The 20,014-nt window shown below is 37.7% G+C and overlaps 1 protein-coding gene across 1 annotated transcript; it reads right to left on the bottom strand.

Moving 5' to 3' along the window:
- Positions 1-9,762: 9,762 nt before the first annotated feature.
- Positions 9,763-19,943, bottom strand: nup35 (nucleoporin 35). Its single transcript, XM_088605180.1, has 9 exons — positions 19,757-19,943; positions 19,058-19,228; positions 18,455-18,582; positions 18,308-18,368; positions 17,729-17,864; positions 11,720-11,789; positions 11,233-11,361; positions 10,871-11,032; positions 9,763-10,751 (listed from the first exon to the last, which is right to left on the bottom strand). The coding sequence occupies exons 1-9, from the start codon at positions 19,767-19,769 to the stop codon at positions 10,674-10,676; spliced, it is 948 nt and encodes a 315-aa protein (XP_088461306.1). The 5' UTR covers positions 19,770-19,943; the 3' UTR covers positions 9,763-10,673.
- Between the last annotated feature and the right edge of the window lie 71 nt (positions 19,944-20,014).

The following is a 20,014-nucleotide window of genomic DNA, read 5'->3' as shown; positions in this document are numbered from 1 at the left end:
CTTGCTGAACACTTCCATGTTATATGTTGTATAAGATGTGTTCTGATTGGCTGAGAGCTAATTGATGATGATGTCATACTGAAAGTGTGGTGTAATGGTGGGCCAATGGGGAAGGGAGAACAATCAAGGGTCAGCAGTGTGGACATAACAGAAAAAACACACACAGAACACACACTGGGACGTAACAGTCTATATGTTTCATGGAGAGCAAGTTGGGGTAAAAGACAAATTCCTAATGCAAGAAATCTTATCTTATGTTCAAATCAAATATCTAATAATTGTACTGCTTTGTCAATGTCACCAGTTCAATTTGGGGTAGCACAGGGATCAGTGATGGGACCAATATTGTTCTCTCTGTACATGCTGCCGCTAGGTAGGATAATACAAAAACATAATATTAACTTTCATTCATATGCTGATAACACTCAAATATACATTTCGTTTACACCTAACGACAACTCATCTATTATCACTTTAGTTAATGCAACTTTAGTTGCATTAATGAAGTACAGACTTGGATGTGTGAAAACTTTTTGTTACTCAACTCTGATAAAGCTGAGGTTCTGTTGTTTGGAGGCAACAATACTGATAGGACTACTATAACTTCAGCACTTAACTCAGAGGATTCAGCACATAACCTAGGCGTCATATTAGACACAAGGCTCTTGTTTAACTCTCATGTTAAAACAGTATCGAAAACATGCTTCCTACAGTTAAGAAATATTGCAAAACTAAGGCAGTTTCTCTCCACTCATGATACAGTGAAATTAATCCATAAATTAATACGTAATATTATAATTAATGCTATTGTATACAGCAGGTTAGATTACTGCAATGCCCTACTATCAGGGAGCACTATCGCGCCTTCGACGCATTACAGTGAAATCAGAATGCAGTAGCTAGTATTGTTACTGGGAGCAGAAAGTACCACCATATAACCCCTATACAGGGCGGACTTCAAAATCCTTCTACTTACTTATAAGGCTCTCAGAGGTCAGGTACCTGTCTATCAAATGGAAGTAATTAATGTATACAATCCAAGTCTCCCGCTTAGATCCCAGAATGTAGGTCTTCTTCATATTCCACGCATTAATTAAAAAAACAGTTGGCGGTAAAACCTTTAGTTACAGGGCCCCACCCCATATTTGGGATGCCTAGTCAATCTCAGTATTCAAATCCACACTGAAAACCTATTTCTTCAGCCTAGCCTACTCACACCTTACATTATAGCCTGCTGCAACCATGGCTGCTGGTGCTGCTGTATATGCCATTGTGTGTCTCTGCTGTATGTTGGCCCACCAGGTAGATACATCTGTTCTGACCAAACTATCCTATTCTCCTCCCCACATGTCCGGATGGCGCCTGGGCTGGATGCTGCATCAGTGCCATGGATCCAAAAGAGATAGCTATCGTTTAGGATTTTGCTGGTCTACAGAGATCTGCATGGAGTACTGACATACAGAAGACATGATGGATGGATTAATACCTTTATTCATTTTTTTAATTGTTTAATGTTAGCATGCCCAAATAGGTTGGGCAGCCAGTTGACCTTGGACCCTGAGAGTTTTTTTTTCTCCTTACTAAGGAGTTTTTGGTTCCTCTACTCTATTGTTTTCTAGTCTTTTCTGTTTTATATGCACAATATGTATGGTCACTTCATTTGTTAAGTGTCTTGGGGCAACCTTGTTGTGAAAGGCGCTATATAAAAATAAATTGAATTGAATTGAAAATGGAGTGATTAGTGCTAATATGTAAAGGTTTATTATGTAACTCTAAAATAAGCAACCAGAAATATCTGACCAAAATAATATATTTAATACTGCACCTAAAAGACCTAAAATTTAAATATACAGTATATGTAATTTTATAATCTGGTTTACTGAATTTAACTACAAATTCAGACTAGATCTTAAAAACAAAAAGGGTCAAACACTAAAACTGCAAACACAATTGTAGCAATTCTTTTTATCAGTGGAAGAGTTAAATGCAGCATCGTTAAGAAAGCATAGTCTGACAGACAAGTGATTATACACTACATCTCAAAACAATTGCAATTAAAAACTAGAATGTACCTGAAGCAAAACAGACTAGCAGCATAGTAGGATTAAAACTACTACTGTAAGACAGAAAATGGGTATAGATTTCTGTGTCTGTTTAAAGGGGCAATGCATAACAAATGATTATGGATTTTTATGTCAAAAAGACAAAATGCTCAAAAGATCTGCACAGATTGGGACTTCTTAACGAGCACATTACCTTGAGCTTTACATCAGCAGAAACTCCTTTATGGACGACTGCACCTTAATTAAAACAATGTGTTCTGATCTTCAGGAACACAATTAGCACAAGGAAATTCTTCATCTTCTTACACATAAAATGAACTTGCCTGATGATTCTGACCTGATAAAACTGTATTGGACTATGCCAGTATGGAGTATGCAACATATTAATATAAAATGTATAGTAAACAGTGCTATTCATCATGTGGCAACGTTTAATTATTTTCATGTGTCAAGTATATGAAATGTTGAGTAAAAAGCAAACGCCAGAAAGGCAAGCTGAGAAAAGCAATAAAGGTCAAAGATTGTGCTGGGCCAGCAGCCTCTGTATTGTGGTCCATGCTGCAATTTTGAATGAACGGGGAATTAAAAAATACCTCCAATATTAAAATTCAATCAATTCACTTTGAAGAAAAAAAAATACTATCATTATTAAAACCCACCATCTATCAGAGTTAATCAAATCCAACGATAGGATTTTTGTAATCTTCTAATTTTATCTGTAATCTGTAATTTACAGGCATTTCATTACATCAAATACATACAATTTAAATTCTGTTTAAGATGATTCATATTAATTTTACATTTAGACTTTCATATGTTTTTGGAACACCAATGGTGATAAATGAACTATTGCATTTCAAGGAAGAGACAAGAGAGCCTTACAATTTATAGAACTAGAAACAGTAAAACTGGGGGTTTTATCACTGCCAATTACATTTCATGTACTAGGAATTGAAACTGGTGCTGGAAAACATTCTAGATACAGGATACTATACACAACAAGAATAATGGGCATCATTAAGACTACGCACATACTATATAACTAGGAATTCTGGTTAAGCAAAAAGACAGTTTGAACAAGAAAGAAGCTGTCCAAATACTGTGTGGTCTTGGATTTAATAGACCTGTAGCATCTTTCTGAGGGACGTTTATGAAACAGTTGGTAACCTGGGATGGAGGGGTCAATCACCAATCTTTCTTGCCCATGTGTTTGCTCTGAAATTGTACAAATGATCAATGGAGGATGAACAACTGAACACATTGCAGTTTGCCTTTGGAGTGGGCAGATGCGTTGCTAAACCACTTCTTTTTTTTATTATAGAGACATTCAGAATAATCTCAATAATGACTCTGAAAAACAATTAAATAATTAGATTTGGTCAGTTATTTCTCAGTTTAGCTATACATACTGGGTTACAAGGGTTCTAGCTCTGTTTTCTGAAAAAAAATCTTCTTCACTAAAGGGAATGCTTAAAAATCAAGCCACCTTTTAGTCTTGCTTTTATAAAGTAGAATCTTATCATTAATTGTATCTGTAATCTCCAGATATATAATACATGCATTTAGAGCCATATGGGGCAGTGTGGTGGCTCTGTGGCTAAGGATCTGTGCCTGTGGCTGGAAGGTTGCCGGTTCGTATTCCACCGAATCCTACTCCGTTGGGCCCCTGAGTTAGGCCATAAACACCAACTGCTCCAGGGGTGCCCTATAAATGGCTGACCCTGTGCTCTCACCCCAAGCTTCTCTCCCTGTCTGTGCGTCTCATGGAGAGCAAGTTGGGGTATGCAAAAAGACAAATTCCTAATAAAAGAAATTGTATATGGCCAATTAAGTGATCTTGTTCCCTTACCAAACATTATTTGTAGCAATTTCAATCAATCTTTATGTTTACACAGAATGCTGTAATGCATAGAATTAGTAAACCAGTGCAAATGTTATCATTGCATTTTTAATTTTAAAAAAATATTCATTTGATTATACTGTCTTGAAGACCTATTGTGTTTAAACACGAACAAGACTTGTGTCTGATTTTGGGAAATCAAAGAAATTAATGTCCTCTAAAGTGTTTTGGGGGATTCAAATTCTGAACAACTACATACAAGATCCGTTTTGTTGTTGCTGAAACACATCTGATGTTATGAAGGATAATAATAATTCTAAAACTGTATTTAAACCTTAAATTAATTAAAAAATTAAAGATGTGCCAGAGACAGGTGGCAGTGGGCCCCGGGTTCAATTCCTGAGGTGCTATCTGCATGTTCTCCCAATGATTGCATGTTTTTCCTCCAACAATCCACACATACAGTGCCTTGCGAAAGTATTCGGCCCCCTTGAACTTTTCAACCTTTTGCCACATTTCAGGCTTCAAACATAAAGATATAATTTTTTTATTTTATGTGAAGAATCACCAACAAGTGGGACACAATTGTGAAGTGGAACGAAATCTATTGGATTTTTGAAACTTTTTTAACTAATAAAAAAATGAAAAGTGGGGCGTGCAAAATTATTCGGCCCCCTTGCGTTAATACTTTGTAGAGCCACCTTTTGCTGCGATTACAGCTGCAAGTCGCTTGGGGTATGTCTCTATCAGTTTTGCACATCGAGAGACTGAAATTCTTGCCCATTCTTCCTTGCAAAACAGCTCGAGCTCAGTGAGGTTGGATGGAGAGCGTTTGTGAACAGCAGTTTTCAGCTCTTTCCACAGATTCTCGATTGGATTCAGGTCTGGACTTTGACTTGGCCATTCAAACACCTGGATACGTTTATTTGTGAACCATTCCTTTGTAGATTTTGCTGTATGTTTGGGATCATTGTCTTGTTGGAAGATAAATCTCTATCCCAGTTTCAGGTCTTTTGCAGACTCCAACAGGTTTTCATCCAGAATGGTCCTGTATTTGGCTGCATCCATCTTCCCCTCAATTTTAACCATCTTCCCTGTCCCTGCTGAAGAAAAGCAGGCCCAAACCATGATGCTGCCACCACCATGTTTGACAGTGGGGATGGTGTGTTGAGGGTGATGAGCTGTGTTGCTTTTACGCCAAACATATCGTTTTGCATTGTGGCCAAAAAGTTCGATTTTGGTTTCATCTGACCAGAGCACCTTCTTCCACATGTTTGGGGTGTCTCCCAGGTGGCTTGTGGCAAACTTTAGACGAGACTTTTTATGGATATCTTTGAGAAATGGCTTTCTTCTTGCCACTCTTCCATAAAGGCCAGATTTGTGCAGTGTAAGACTGATTGTTGTCCTATGGACAGACTCTCCCACCTCAGCTGTAGTTCTCTGCAGTTCATCCAGAGTGATCATGGGCCTCTTGGCTGCATCTCTGATCAGTCTTCTCCTTGTCTGAGCTGAAAGTTTAGAGGGACGGCCAGGTCTTGGTAGATTTGCAGTGGTCTGATACTCCTTCCATTTCAAGATGATCGCTTGCACAGTGCTCCTTGGGATGTTTGAAGCTTGGGAAATCTTTTTGTATCCAAATCCGGCTTTAAACTTCTCCACAACAGTATTACGGACCTGCCTGGTGTGTTCCTTGGTCTTCATGATGCTCTCTGCGCTTTCAACAGAACCTTGAGACTATCACAGAGCAGGTGCATTTATACAGAGACTTGATTACACACAGGTGGATTCTATTTATCACCATCAGTCATTTAGGACAACATTGGATCATTCAGAGATCCTCGCTGAACTTCTGGAGTGAGTTTGCTGCACTGAAAGTAAAGGGGCCGAATAATTTTGCACGCCCCACTTTTCATTTTTTTATTAGTTAAAAAAGTTTCAAAAATCCAATAGATTTCGTTCCACTTCACAATTGTGTCCCACTTGTTGGTGATTCTTCACATAAAATAAAAAATTTATATCTTTATGTTTGAAGCCTGAAATGTGGCAAAAGGTTGAAAAGTTCAAGGGGGCCGAATACTTTCGCAAGGCACTGTAAATAGGTTAATTAGCTTGTGTAACATTCTCCCTGGTGCGAATGTGTGCATGTCTGTGTCTGCCCTGTGTAGGACTGGTGTCCTGTCCAGGGTGTACCATGTCCATTGTTTGCCAGGACAGGATTCAGCTCCCCCATGACCCTGTACTGGATAAAATAGATGGTTGTCTCAGAGATCCAAAAAGATATCATCATTCTCATGTGGCAGTTTACTCATTAGGATAATTACACTTGGCCAATGATTCAGACATTCAGACTATAAAAAACGTTCCAACTGTGCATTTTAACCCTGTTCAAATCCCTACGCTTCATAACTTTTATTTGTGATGACACAGGTCAAAATCCATGACATGGCTAACCTACTGAGCAGTGTCACAGCTGCTCAATAGTGTCACCCGAGATTTTGAAACTGCCAGCACAGATTCATTTATACAGCGATATGTTCATTGCTGTAAAACGATTTAATGCTTTAAAATGTCTCAAGGTCATTATAAAACACTAAACGCATTTTTAAATATGTGAATCCTAAGAGGTCCTCTTTGACATGAATAGGCTGAAACAAAAAAATTAGATTTTGGTCAGATTATAAATTAGTTAACAGAGAGTTAAACAGAAATGTAATAATTATAGCATATGTATGAAATATGATATTCATACATGTGAAGAAATGTATATGGGATGCTCCTAATTGAAACATGTAATATAATCTGAAAGTGGCCTAATGTTACAGCAATACTGATGCAACAAAGAAAACAATTGTTTCAATGCAACATGAAATTTCCATGGAAACTGTAAATATTTTTTTAAAAATAGCTAGCAACCACTACTGGTTAAAACCCTAGGGATCCAATTTTCTCTGCAATTCAGAGCCTTGGCTATTTCTGATTAAACCAAAGCACTGATATGTGGAAGTCTGCTGGTTAGCACTTTTAAATTTTTTATAAGGCTTTTCATCTTAAATCGAAGTTTTCATATCAAAACACTTCACCTACAATGCTGAAAGAACTGCTGTGCACATTCTTTCATAGACTGATCCTCTTTCTTAACAGTAAACCAGCAAATGACCTCTGCACAATTATACAGTGTATATTTACTATTAAATTATCTTAAGAATCAATTTTTATTTATTATATATTCTAGCACCACATAGCTTACAAAGCAGTGATACACATCATCAAACCTTCTAAACTTTCAGTGACTTGCATATTATTTTGAATACCAGTGAACTGGCTCCTCTCAACTCAAATCATCATTCACTCATTAGCTGTACCTCTTGATCATGTATCGCTTTCCTCTGACCTTGAAAAATGATCCAATTGTGGTGAGCTTCAGCTTTGACAACTTTAGATCTGAAAAATGTTTTTCAGATATTCTCCCTTTCCTTCTGGTCTGGGCAAGAGTCATAATCTTCTTGGGAGTGTAATTCATGTGTGTTTGAAATTCCCTTTTCTGTCCTTCTCTGGTATGAGTTCCTACGTCAAAGTGGAAGATGAGACTCTTCTTTAGGAGCCTGGAGGTTATCACTCAGACAATATGACCACCCCAACAGAAAACAAGGCAGATGATCTTAGCTTCATAGTTTGTGGTGCCTGCTTTGATGGAAAAAAGCATCTATATCTGCCCTCCTTCTTGATCAATTGTCTGCAAATAGCATTGGCACTACAACTAGCTCCAGTCTTTTTAAGTGGTCTCCTGATATGTTTTCTGTTTCAGCCATGTACAGCAAGGTAGGAATTATGACTACACAAGTAGAGCTAACTTTGTAATTTTCATGTCACAATCCTCCAATAACCCATTCTTCAGGTAGGCAAAGGCTGCACTGGGAAATTTCAGGCAATGCTGGATTTCTTTGAAAAAATAAATTAATGGAGCATTTGTACTGGGAGCTCGCTCATGGAGACATTTACTTGGTATTTTGAATTGATGCAAAAGCACATACTGTACATTTATAATAGTTTGGAGCTCTAATTATGTCTAGAGACATACAGAGTTCTGATGATGCAGCAGAAGTCAAAATAGTTTTGGACGTTAAAAAATGTACAATCCATTTCATAGGTCCACACAAGTCTTTGATCAAATGGAGTCAAACCCACCATTATTTGACTCATGATGAAATAATTCAGAAGCATTGTTTCAATCTGGATCTGTATTAACGGCATGGAGGTGTCAAGTTTAGTCTTGTCCAGAGGGATTAAAATGTTAAATAGAAAGTTTCACAATACTTTAATAACTGCCTGGTTTAAAAAAGTGTGCCAGCAAATGAGACTTATGAACTCAAATTGAGTATCAATACCAGATGAGTCCTTGTTACAGATGGTAGAATTAGCCTATTAAATCAAAGTCAAAATACCCACAAACTTTTACTCTCTTTAGGTGTGCGGGAGTAAAAAAAGTGAAAGTAAAGAACAAATCCTTGCAAACGACAATATGTATAATTTATATTTACTGTCTATTGTTCTTTTTAATAGTTTTATTGCTAATTTCCTGATTAAAGTCATTATTGCCAGTTTAAAATAATGTGAAAATGTCATCTTTAATAAGTACTGGCATGCTAAAACTTTTAAAAATTAGAAAAACTTTTGCTTTGCTTTTACTTTAAGCATGGGACTTGCTCCTTTGAAGCTTGTATGCCGACACAGGTCCCCATTCTGACCTAATGAGTAATATGTTTGTTTAATGGGTATAACAGAGTAACAGTATTTAATGTGCAAAATGTCAATCATTTTTTGTACAATAAATGGGAGATTTGCAAACTTTATGATGCAAGAGTTCCTCCTTTAAAAGCCAACTATAAAAAGATTATACTTTTTGTCACTGATAATTTGAATTAAATTAACATTGGCAAGCTGTGGCACAATTATATGTTCACATTACAAACTGTGAAATGCATCTAATGATCCTTAATTTTAGGTCTTACATAATGCTCCCCTAACATCTCTCGTTAACTTTTGGGTTTTTCCATTACACAACAAATAAAAGTCTGGGTGGGACATTGACAATTTCATGACATGTAAGACAAATAAGGCTGAATTCATAAACCACTGAGTGGAAAACACTTTGAAAACCCATGAAAATGTTAAGCATAAATTCTACCAGAACAGTGAACTGTATTTCAAATTTAATATTAAAAGGTCAGAGCCCATATACACCTTTTCTCTGAAAATCATAAGCTTTTGTGTAGTGTTTCGAGTTTGATTACCACAGAGAACACCTTTTTACTGTTCACTACATTGTTACAAATACTCACAGCATAGTATGCTCAGAATTGAAGAGAAATGCTTGATATAATGTTATTAAATCAAATATGTGCATTTCCACATGATACCACTAGGAGGAGGCAAAGTTACTTTGTTTCAGTTGTTTACTATTCAAAATCATTTCTGTATACAAGATCACCTTAATTTAAAAACAATTCATAAAAGTATTTATTCATAAACCATAGGCCAATTAATAAACCTAATGTTATAAAACATTAACAAAACAGCTCCATTTCTAATTGTGCTTGATCCCAGTCCACGACGCCCAACTCTAACTGAAGGAAGAAATCCCCTGACCACTACCACTTAATGCTTACAGCAAAACACAACAAAAGGCAGAAACCCTCAGAAAGGGACATTTTTAAAGTAACTAATCAAACATAACCAGGATGCCTTTGGAAGGAAAGAGGTAGAGTAAGAAGTAGCTTCATGGTTTTCCACATTTCAAAACCAAGCACTAATCAAAATTTTAGCGTACCATTTTTGCCCATACAAAAATGAACCATGACATACAGTATGATGCATTATTTATTAGAAACTTCATAAAACAGTAATTTTCAGATAGTAGAGGTATTTTCAGAGTTATGGAAATACACAGCTTTAAAAAGACAAACAAGGAAAAGACAAAGGAATACATTTCACTTTCAAAGGATAGAAAAAAAACACAATCTTAATTGGATCAATACATACACAGCCTGTAGAGCATCTTTAAAAATAAGTTCTCAAAGAGAACATAAAGGCAGTATACATAGACAAATTTAAAAAGTTGGATTTAATCTGGTCTTAAACTGAAAGTTATTTTATTTCATTTTAAAACCATAGCCCAAACTCAGGTTAAGAATTCAATACCACAAACGGAATCTTCTACTTGCCCAACAAAAAAACAACAACCTTTTTTCAACCTTTCTTTGGAAGCTACTATGAATCAACCTTATTAAAATAGGCACAGTGATATGACTTTCAGTCTTTTCAGTGATATGAAAAGATTGAAAACAGTACAAAACTGGTTATTTTCCAGAACTTAATTTGTCAAAGAATATCGGGATTTCCCACTCACCAACAGACAACTTAAACTCTTGTTTCTAAAACTCTTATGGCCTGTTTAAAAATACAGAGCCACAGCTTTCGATTTCTTGTTCTTTTTCCTCTTTTGAAACCTCATTTTACAGACTCACAAAATAATGCTCTGCTTACTTATATACAGTGCACAGTGCATAGTCCATAAACCCTGCACAGCCCACTACTACTATAAAGTGCAAATTATTGAAATGTAGCCTGTATCAGCAAGGCGTGTTTAACAGAAATGGTTATACAACTAACCAAGCTGCAGTTTCAGTTTTTGAAAGTAAATCTGTAGGCATTGCTGTTGGTTGTTTTACTCTATTTCCACTGATCTTTCTTCAGCAACAAGGCTCAAATCGCTACCAACCAAACATGTACTCCATTGCTTTGGAAACAAAACTCTCATCTTTCCTTGGGGTCTGCTTGTCAGAAACCACCTACAAAACAGTAATTGTTCAAGGATTAATATATGAGTTTTGACAACAGCTTCAGTAACTTAACCTCCTAAGTGATCTACCATCTAGTTTCTTTTATACATGTTTACTTTTTTCCTTACCTGGTAGTCACTGCTGGATGCCTTATAGGCAGCACTGAGGGGTCGCATAGATGTGGCTCGAGGTGTGTTTGGCAGCTGTGTTGGAGTCCCTATTGTTTTAACTGGAGGGGTAAACACAGAACTGGAGGATGAAGAGCCTTTATCAGAGCTCTCCATTACATTCTGAAAAAAAAATGCAATACAGTTACTTTCCACACTGCTACACAAAGCAAAACCGCATGAAGAGACTGACAAGAGACATCAGCCTTGGTTTCCTATACTTGATTATGAGACAAATTTTAAACAGGCACTTCATAATTCCCAATTATGATGATTAGTTAATGCTGCTTAGCTGAAAGAAAATCAACAGGTAGCACACTCACCTTTTCTATGCAAGGCTTAACCCCAATCATGATGGCATCTCCAAAGACTTTCCCATCTTTGCTGAGCGCTTTTCTAGCTTGGAGTTTTGACTGATACTGAATATGCATCCAATTGCCATTATTAGACATCTACAGACAGTAAAGAAAGGTCACGACCCTTCAATATACTGCTTAAAGGAAATTGTTGATCCATAAAATAGCAAAACTGAACAAAAATATATTACAAAAGACTTGATAAAATGTGAAAATCTACATGATAAAAATGTGAAAATTAAGAGGTGGGATTTATTTTCCCCCACATAACACATTTTAGTTATCAAAGGACTTCTGACAAAAAGCCGTACAGACTGGTGAAAGTATTGAAACTGTTTATTTTTAATATTTTGATATGAAATATATTTAAATATTTAAATATGTACAAGCTTCTCCTTAATGCATTTAGAAAGTAATTATCTTTTCATACAAAGAAAGAAACTCATAACCTTACCACGTGTTTCAATACGTTTCCATATTGGGCAAACTGCAAAAGTATATATGAAGCTGATGCTGGAGGAAACCTATTTAAAAGAATAAACTTAAGAATTAGTATTTCAGATATATTTTACAGTTTCAGACAAAACTTGACCCTACATACAAAACAATATTATTAACCAAATCTTTCAGAATATCACTTACTGAATTACAAAATATTACTTATTGAACTATAAAGATTCATTTTCAGTTTACTTAACAGAGATTCATCCTATATTCATTCTATCGAGTAGTGCTCAAGTTTGATGAAATTTACAAAAAATATATAAAACATTTCTATGTTTATGTTTACTGTATGCAAATGATTTAGCAAGCAATAGAACAAAATGCTGAAAAAAATAATTTGAAAATGCTTATATTTTGTTACCTAGCATATTTTACACTAATAATTATGTGCAAGTCAACTTTTTTATGAGAGGCTGTGGTATGCTCATCCATAGTACTGTATTAGTCCTTTTGTTCATTCCTTCATCCTGAGTATGAGACATGAAATGTGCAACAAGGTGTTTGGAGACGTGAAAGCCAAACAGGTTTGCAGGTTTCAATCAACCTAGAGCAATACCACAACTCAGAAACACAGGGAATGCTGCTAACAGAAACAATAACAAATAACAATAACATAGAAATAACTACAGCTGCCAAAGGTAGAAGCAGAAACCTCACCACAACTTATATTATCTACAGGTTCTGGTGGTATCAAGGGCAGCACCTCTACAAAGATGGTATCATGATTTAAGGCCAATAGGTTGTACAACTGCAGTATATCAATATAAGACAAGCAGCACTAAGATGTAGGCAAAGGGTGTTGGTTTGTGACTTTTTGCAGTTCTACCTTATCTTGCAATAGGTGGGTCTACATATATTGAAAATGTATATATCGCATTGTATGATTTATCCACTTGAGGTGGTGCAGGAAGCAGAGCTAACCTATGACTTGCCAGAATAAGAAAAGGGGTTCCTTGACCCACATAGCTATCAGAAGGAAGCTTTCATGGGTGTCAAAAACATGGCTAGAGAAAGTCAGAGGTCAGGTTAGAGAAACTGATAGAATACCAGATATACAATGCCTTGCAAAAGTATTCACCCCCCTTGGACTTTTTCACATTTTATTGTGTTACAGCATGGAAACCTGATGTGTTTAACTGAGATTTTTAACCACTGATCAACACACAGTACTCTATAATGTCAAAGAGAAAAAAAATCCAGACATTTTACTAAACTAAAAATAAAAAACAGAAAATAACTGAAAGCATAAGTATTCACCCCCTTGCTTTGACGCAGCTAAATTACCCATTAAGTAACCAACTCTCTTCTCCAAGTCACATAATTACTTGACTGGAGTCCACCTGTGTGCATTTGAGGTGTTTCACATGATTTCAGAATAAATACACCTGTGTCTGGGAGCTTCCTTTGAAATGCACTATGCGGGGAAACACTACATCATGAAGACCAAGGAACGTTCCAAGCAGATCCGAGACAAGGTTCTTGAAAATGACCATTTAGGATATAAGGATATAAGAAAATTTCCAAGGCACTGAATATACCTTGAAGCATAGCGAAGTCCATCATTGCAAAGGTGAGAAAATATGGAACAACTGTGAATCTGCCCAGAACTGTCCGCCCTCCAAAACTGATTGTCCGGGCAAGAAGAGCCATAGTAAGGGAGGCCACCAAGAGGCCTACGGCAACTCTAAAGGAGTTACAGTCCTCCATGACAGAGATGGGAGAAACTATGTATTGGACAACAATAGCACGCACGCTTCATATATCTCGGTTGTACGGAAGGGTTGCAAGAAGAAAGCCTTTGTTGGAAAAAAAACTCATATCACATCTCGGCTGGAGTTTGCCCAATGGCATGTGAGAGACTCAACAATTTGGAGGAAGATTCTATGGTCTGATGAAACCAAAATTGAACTTTGTCTGGCGCAAACCTAACACAGCACATCACATCACACTGAGAATACCACCATTTGGGGATGCTTCTCTGCAGCAGGGACCGGAAAACTCATAAAGATAGAAGGAAAAATGGATGGAGCTAAGTACAGAACCATCCTGGAAGAAAAGATGCTGTAATCTGCAAGAGCACTGGGACTTGGAAGACGATTCATCTTCCAAAAGGACAATGATCCAAAACATACAGCAAAACCCGCACTGGAGTGGCTTAAAACTAAAAAGGTTAATGTCCTGGAGTGGCCCAGTCAACGCCCAGAACTCAATCCAGTTGAGAATCTATGGAATGACTTAAAAATTGGTGATCAAAAATGGTCCCCATCCAACTTGATGGAGCTTCAGCAGTTTTGCCAAGGAGAATGGGTAAGAATTCCAGTGTCAAGATGTGCAATGCTGATAGAGACTTACCGAAAGAAACTCACAGCTGTAATTGCTGCCAAAGGTGGTCCTACCAAGTATTAACTCTGGGATTGGGGAGGAATACTTATGCATTAAATTATTTTCTGTTTTTTATTTTTCATTAATAATAATAATAATAATAATAATATAATAAACTTTATTTTATATAGCGCCTTTAAAGGTGGCTTCTCAAAGCGCTTTACAGGATGACAATAACAATAAATAAGAAGACTACAACAATAAATAAGAAAAATTTCACAAGACAGGACACAATTATAATTACAGCAATACAACAATAACAATAGAGGAGACCGTGGAAGATGGTATTAAGAAGAGCAGAGGGGTGAAGAATGGAACCAGTTAAGTAAAGGCTTTTCTGAAAAGGAGGGTTTTGAGTCTGGATTTGAAGGAGTTTAGAGAAGGTGACTCTCTAATATCCTTGGGCAAGGAGTTCCAGAGCTTGGGGGCATAGCAGGAGAAGGCCCTGTCGCCCATACAATGTAGACGGGCTTGGGGGACAGTAAGGAGGGCAGAATTTGAAGAGCGGAGGTTGCGAGGTGGGGAGTAGGGCGATAAAAGTTCAGACAGGTATTGAGGTGCCAAGCCATGTAAAGCCTTGTAGGTGAGCATGAGGATTTTAAAGTCTACGCGGAATTTGACCGGAAGCCAGTGCAAGGACTCCAGGATAGGAGTAATGTGAACACTTGCACTAGATCTGGTCAGGATTCTGGCTGCTGAATTTTGGACATACTGCAGCTTGTTCAGAGTAGATTTAGATACCCCAGGGAGCAGAGCATTGCAGTAGTCAATTCGAGAGAATACAAATATGTTGATCAGCTTTTCAGCCACAGTTAATGATAGCATAGGGCGTAGTCTTGCGATATTTCTAAGGTGAAAAAAAGATGTTTTGACAGTATGCTGTACATGTGGGTCGAATGTTAAGCCAGAATCGAATATAACCCCAAGGTTTTTCAATTTTGATTGGAGCTCAAGTACAGAGCCATCTACAGACAGGGTTACAGGACTGGCTTTGCGAAGTTGATGGGGGGTACCAATAAGCATGACTTCAGTCTTGTCACAGTTAAGATGAAGGAAGTTTTGAGTCATCCAAATTTTTATGTCAGAGATGCAATTAGATAGAATAGAGACAGCCACATCAGTGTCGGGTTTGGTATGGATGTATATTTGAGTATCGTCAGCGTAAAAATGAAAGCTGAGGCCATGTGATCTTAAAAGCTGACCAAGTGGGAACATGTAAATGCTGAAGAGCAAGGGGCCCAGTATTGAGCCCTGAGGGACACCAGACTTGACAAGACCAATTTCAGACCTGTACCCATTGAGAGAGACAAAGTGACAGCGATCAGTGAGGTAAGACTTAAACCATTTGAGGGCAGTGTCAGAGACTCCAAACACAGTCTCGAGACGAGAAAGCAAGATGTTATGGTCAACAGTGTCAAAGGCAGCACTGAGATCAAGAAGGATGAGTATGGAAAGAGAACCAGAATCAGAAGCTATTAGGAGATCGTTGGTGACTTTGACTAGGGCGGTTTCTGTGCTGTGAAGTTGACGGAAGCCAGATTGGAGGGGTTCGAAAAGGTTGTTTGTCATGAGGTGGTTATGTAACTGAAGTGTGACAGCACGTTCTAGAATTTTAGAGAGAAAGGGTAAGTTGGAGATGGGGCGAAAGTTGTTAAGATTGTCGAGAGCCATGTTAGGCTTCTTTGGCACTGGGGTAATAGCAGCAGTTTTGAGGACCGTTGGTACAATGCCGGTGCTCAAGGATTCATGTATTATATTGAGGACAATGGGACAGAGAGAAGAGAAACAGGACTGGAATAAAGTGGTGGGAATGGGATCTAAAATAGATGTGGTGGGTTTCATGCGCGTAACTAGTTTGTTTAGGGATGCTGAGTCAAGAAGAGAGAAGCTGGAGAGACGGGAACCAGAGAAGTTGGATGAGGAGGGAGGAGGTGTGGAAATTATATCCGTAGTGGAGAGAATGTGATGCCGGATGTTGTCAATCTTAGAACTAAAGAAATCTAAGAATGTGTTGCAAAGTTGTGATGAGGCAGGTAATGTGGTGGGGCAGTTTGGCTTGAGCAGTCTGTTGATGGTGGAGAAAAGATGTCTGGGATTGTTTTGGTGATTTTCAATGATGTGAGAGAAGTAGGTGGATCTAGCAGACTCTATAGTAACCTTATAATCAGATAAGTAATCTCTCCAGGCCTGATAATGTACATTTAGGCCGGAAAGACGCCACCTACGCTCAAGTTTGCGAGAGGCTGCCTTCATGAAACGCAGATGGTCATTGTACCAGGGGGCAGGGCGAGAGAAGGAAATGGTTCGAGTTTTTAAAGGAGCAAAGGTGTCGAGGGTAGATAAAAGAGCATTGTCAAGTAACTGTATTTTGTCCTCTAGAGGGTCAGAGGAAGAGAAACAGGATAAGGAGGACAGAACAGAATTTGCAAACCTTGGGTGATCAATTGATCGCCAGTTGCGGAAATTTACAGAGCGTGAGGGGGAAGTGTTAGAAACAGGTAATTCCAGATTGAAGAGAATGGCTAAGTGGTCAGAGAGGCCTAGATCAAGGGGGGAGCAGTGGGAGACAAAGGAGTCATTTGCAATAATTAGATCTAAGGTGTGTCCTTTGTTATGTGTAGGGGTACAAACAAACTTTTGTACCCTATTACTATTAATGTAGTAAAATGTCTAGATTTTTTTTTCACCTTGACATTACGAAAAAGAAATTCCTAATCCAAGAAATTGTATATGGCTAATAAAGAGATCTTATCTTATAGAGTACTTTGTGTTGATGACTGGCGAAAATTCTGTTAAGTACATCATGGTTAAAATAAAATGTGAAAAGGTAACCCCAAGGGGGGTTAAACAACTTTCGCAAGGCACTGTAGGCCTCATACCTTTACGTACCTGAAGAAAGACAGGTTTTACAGGAATTTAGAAAGGTATATAAACCGCAGAAAACGTCTATTCTGTCACTATCGTACTGCGGTTGATCCAAAATGTTGTAACATTTTCAGGTTTGGAGTAAGTTTGCTGTGTAGTAATCACTACTAGTGATGCTTTGGGAGGCACGAGTCAGTTAAGGTGTTCTGCATCAGCTGCAATAATAAAACTGAAAGTAAGATTACTAGGTAAACACTAGGTAAGATTTCTGAACTTAAAAAAAACTATTCACGTTTTTTAGTGGACCTGGTGATTACATACCTTTATATTATTGGTTAGAACTCAACTGTTGTACCCTTGAGCAAGTAACTTTATTCAAATTTCTCCAGTTAATGCCCTGCTCTATAAATAAGCAACTATATTACATCATTGTGAAATAAAATTTATTCACTTGACTTATCTGGGAAAACAATAAAAAAGAAACCTACAGTATGTGTCACCTCTTTAAGTAAAATACTAAACTAAAGGGATTTAATCTCGCACCTCTGTGAAATGAAGCATTTTAAATGTTCTTCTCAGAAACATGTTTACAAAAGGTGAAATGATACCACAGTAAACCTAGCTTTAGCCTGTCAGATATCTATCTGGAGTTAGAACTTTTGCAGTGTACAGTATGTGCAATGCAAACTTAAAAAATAGTATTTATATTTACCCAAAAACTGTGACCCAAGTGTCATCTAAATGGTCATCTGAAGAAAGTGCATCCCCCTGGGTATAGAAAGGATCAACTTGGGCTGGAGAGATGGCTGCCCTTCTCTGTTGGCCGAGAGGACTAAATACACTTGATGCTGTTAAAATTCAAACAAGCAGCTGTTTTAGTTCTGTTAGAACTGTGCGTTGCACTTTTCCTTTTCAGATATTACAAGACATATTAGTTGCCGATGGCAAGATAAAAATAGCTATACGTTTTTTGCCTTTACCACCAAATGAAATCTCAAAATGTCTCAAGAGGATGAAATGAAAATTCAACCCACGGTTTAAGCGGACTAGCGATTAGGTCAATTTATTTTGTACCCCCATCATATCATATTTGCAACATAATTTTAATAAGCCAAAATAGCTAGAGGCACAGATTTTTTGTTTAGATTTAAAAAAAAACACTCAGCCCATTAAGCCTTAAAATCAAAAGCACTGTTCCCCAATTTAAAGCACTGCATATGAGATGTTCATATGTTATTAACTGATGTTAAAAAAAAATGTCTTGCAAAAGTACTTCAACCACATAATTCACCTGTTCCTGGGGAGGCAGCAGCCAAGGCAGATAATGGGGTCTGTAGCACTGAAAAAGAGGGCTGTGGACAGGAATGTCGATATTTTATTACAGGAAGATGATCAGATAATGTGGTAAGAAAATAAATCAACAGTTCTAACTGCTTACTTGCTTCTGCAAACTCAGTGATGATGCCCCAATCCCTGGACATGTTAATTCATCATATATACTTCTAACTGGGGGTGCCCCACTCTTGTCTTTGGGTGTGGGGACAACTGGCTGAGGAGGTGAACCACCTGAGGGGAAAAAAAATTGAGAGAGGCATCTTGCACATGTGCAACACTGAGTTTTACTCTGTGACTATATTCAAATCTCTATTCCTCATCGTGCCGTAACCTTATCTTGTGGTCATTTCTTCTAGTATACCACAGTGTCTTCACATCTTGACTAGCACAGCCAAATACTAACAGAAAGGTTGCTCTTACTCCTTCAGAAATGGACATTTCCCCAAAATAAATGGTCTCCATAAATCCATTCTAAATTTTACAGCCCTTTCTCAGCACTTTTATTGTGATTTTACATGCACGTACTGTACCTCGATATGTTTTTTGGAACGGAGAACCCCCCCTAAACAATTGGTCAGTGGATTATTTGTTGCGTCCGTCACAGCCAGCAGACCTTCTGCACGAAGCAGACTGGTATAAATTCACACCTGTTACGCCATGTCCCGTAAAACCGTGGATTATGAAGATGAATACATAAACAGCTCACCCGTCATAAGAGGAGACCTCATTTCCATCCCACTGCCGACAGAGCTGCTGAAGGTGCGAGGCTGGGGTGTCACCGGCGCTGGCAGGTCGCCCATCAGAAACCCGGGCAGGAACTGTGCGCCCGAACTGGGCTTTGGGGAGGTTGGCGACCCCAGGGTCATTGGTTCTGTACCTGACAAAGTTAAGATAAATCCGTATATTTGCTTTTATCCGACTCACCTAGAGCTGCCCAAAACACCGTTTCATGGAGACTCTTCCTTGGAATAAAACAAGCCAATACCTCTAAACTTTTTCTGGAGTAGCTTTGAAGGCAATTTATTAACACAGTATAATAGCTCATATATATATAGATGACAATAAACAAACACACAAATCTCGAATTAGTATTAGCAAAAATTCATATTGATTATAAAATGTATTAATACCCCTCACGCTATATCCCCTATGTTCAAAAAAAGCGATAAGTCTAGTGTTACTGCAGTTATAACTGTCAACTGGGACACGCCATAAATAGAACAATGTCTCAAAAACTATAAAAATAAAATCAGAATTAGATATTTTATCAATATTGCAGTCTTAACATGACTATTAATTAATTTAGGCCTGAATGAGATTAAGGGAATAACATGGAGCGGTAGATTTAAAAATATATGCATTCCTAACCTCCAAAAGTACAACACTAGAAAAAGACTGTACCCACCTTGAAATTCCATTACAAGCTACCCACAAAACAGTATATAAGGACAGCTGAAAAAGTAAAGCAAGCTGATTTTTCCAATCAAAATGTGCCTAATTTTAGGTTGAAATAGATTCAAATTTTCAAATAATGGCGGAAATCGTGCGCTTTCCAGCAATACCGAGGCATTCTGGGGGTGACGTCATATAAAAGCTGCGGGCAGACTCCTGTTTCATGTGAAGTCGGAAAGGAGTGGGATTTAAAGGGCACGTGTAAAAATTA

This window comes from Lepisosteus platostomus, chromosome 14, assembly GCF_059453375.1.
Source record: "Lepisosteus platostomus isolate fLepPlt1 chromosome 14, fLepPlt1.hap1, whole genome shotgun sequence".
Taxonomy (NCBI): Eukaryota; Metazoa; Chordata; class Actinopteri; order Semionotiformes; family Lepisosteidae; genus Lepisosteus; species Lepisosteus platostomus.
This window is presented reverse-complemented; position numbering and strand designations above follow the sequence as displayed.

Coding starts and splice junctions, on each gene's coding strand:
- nup35 (XM_088605180.1), bottom strand. Junction 18,583..19,057: donor GAGGTCTCCTCTTATGACGG/GTGAGCTGTTTA, acceptor TTTTCCCCTCAG/GTGGTTCACCTCCTCAGCCA. Junction 11,033..11,232: donor TTAAGCCTTGCATAGAAAAG/GTGAGTGTGCTA, acceptor TTTTTTTTTCAG/AATGTAATGGAGAGCTCTGA.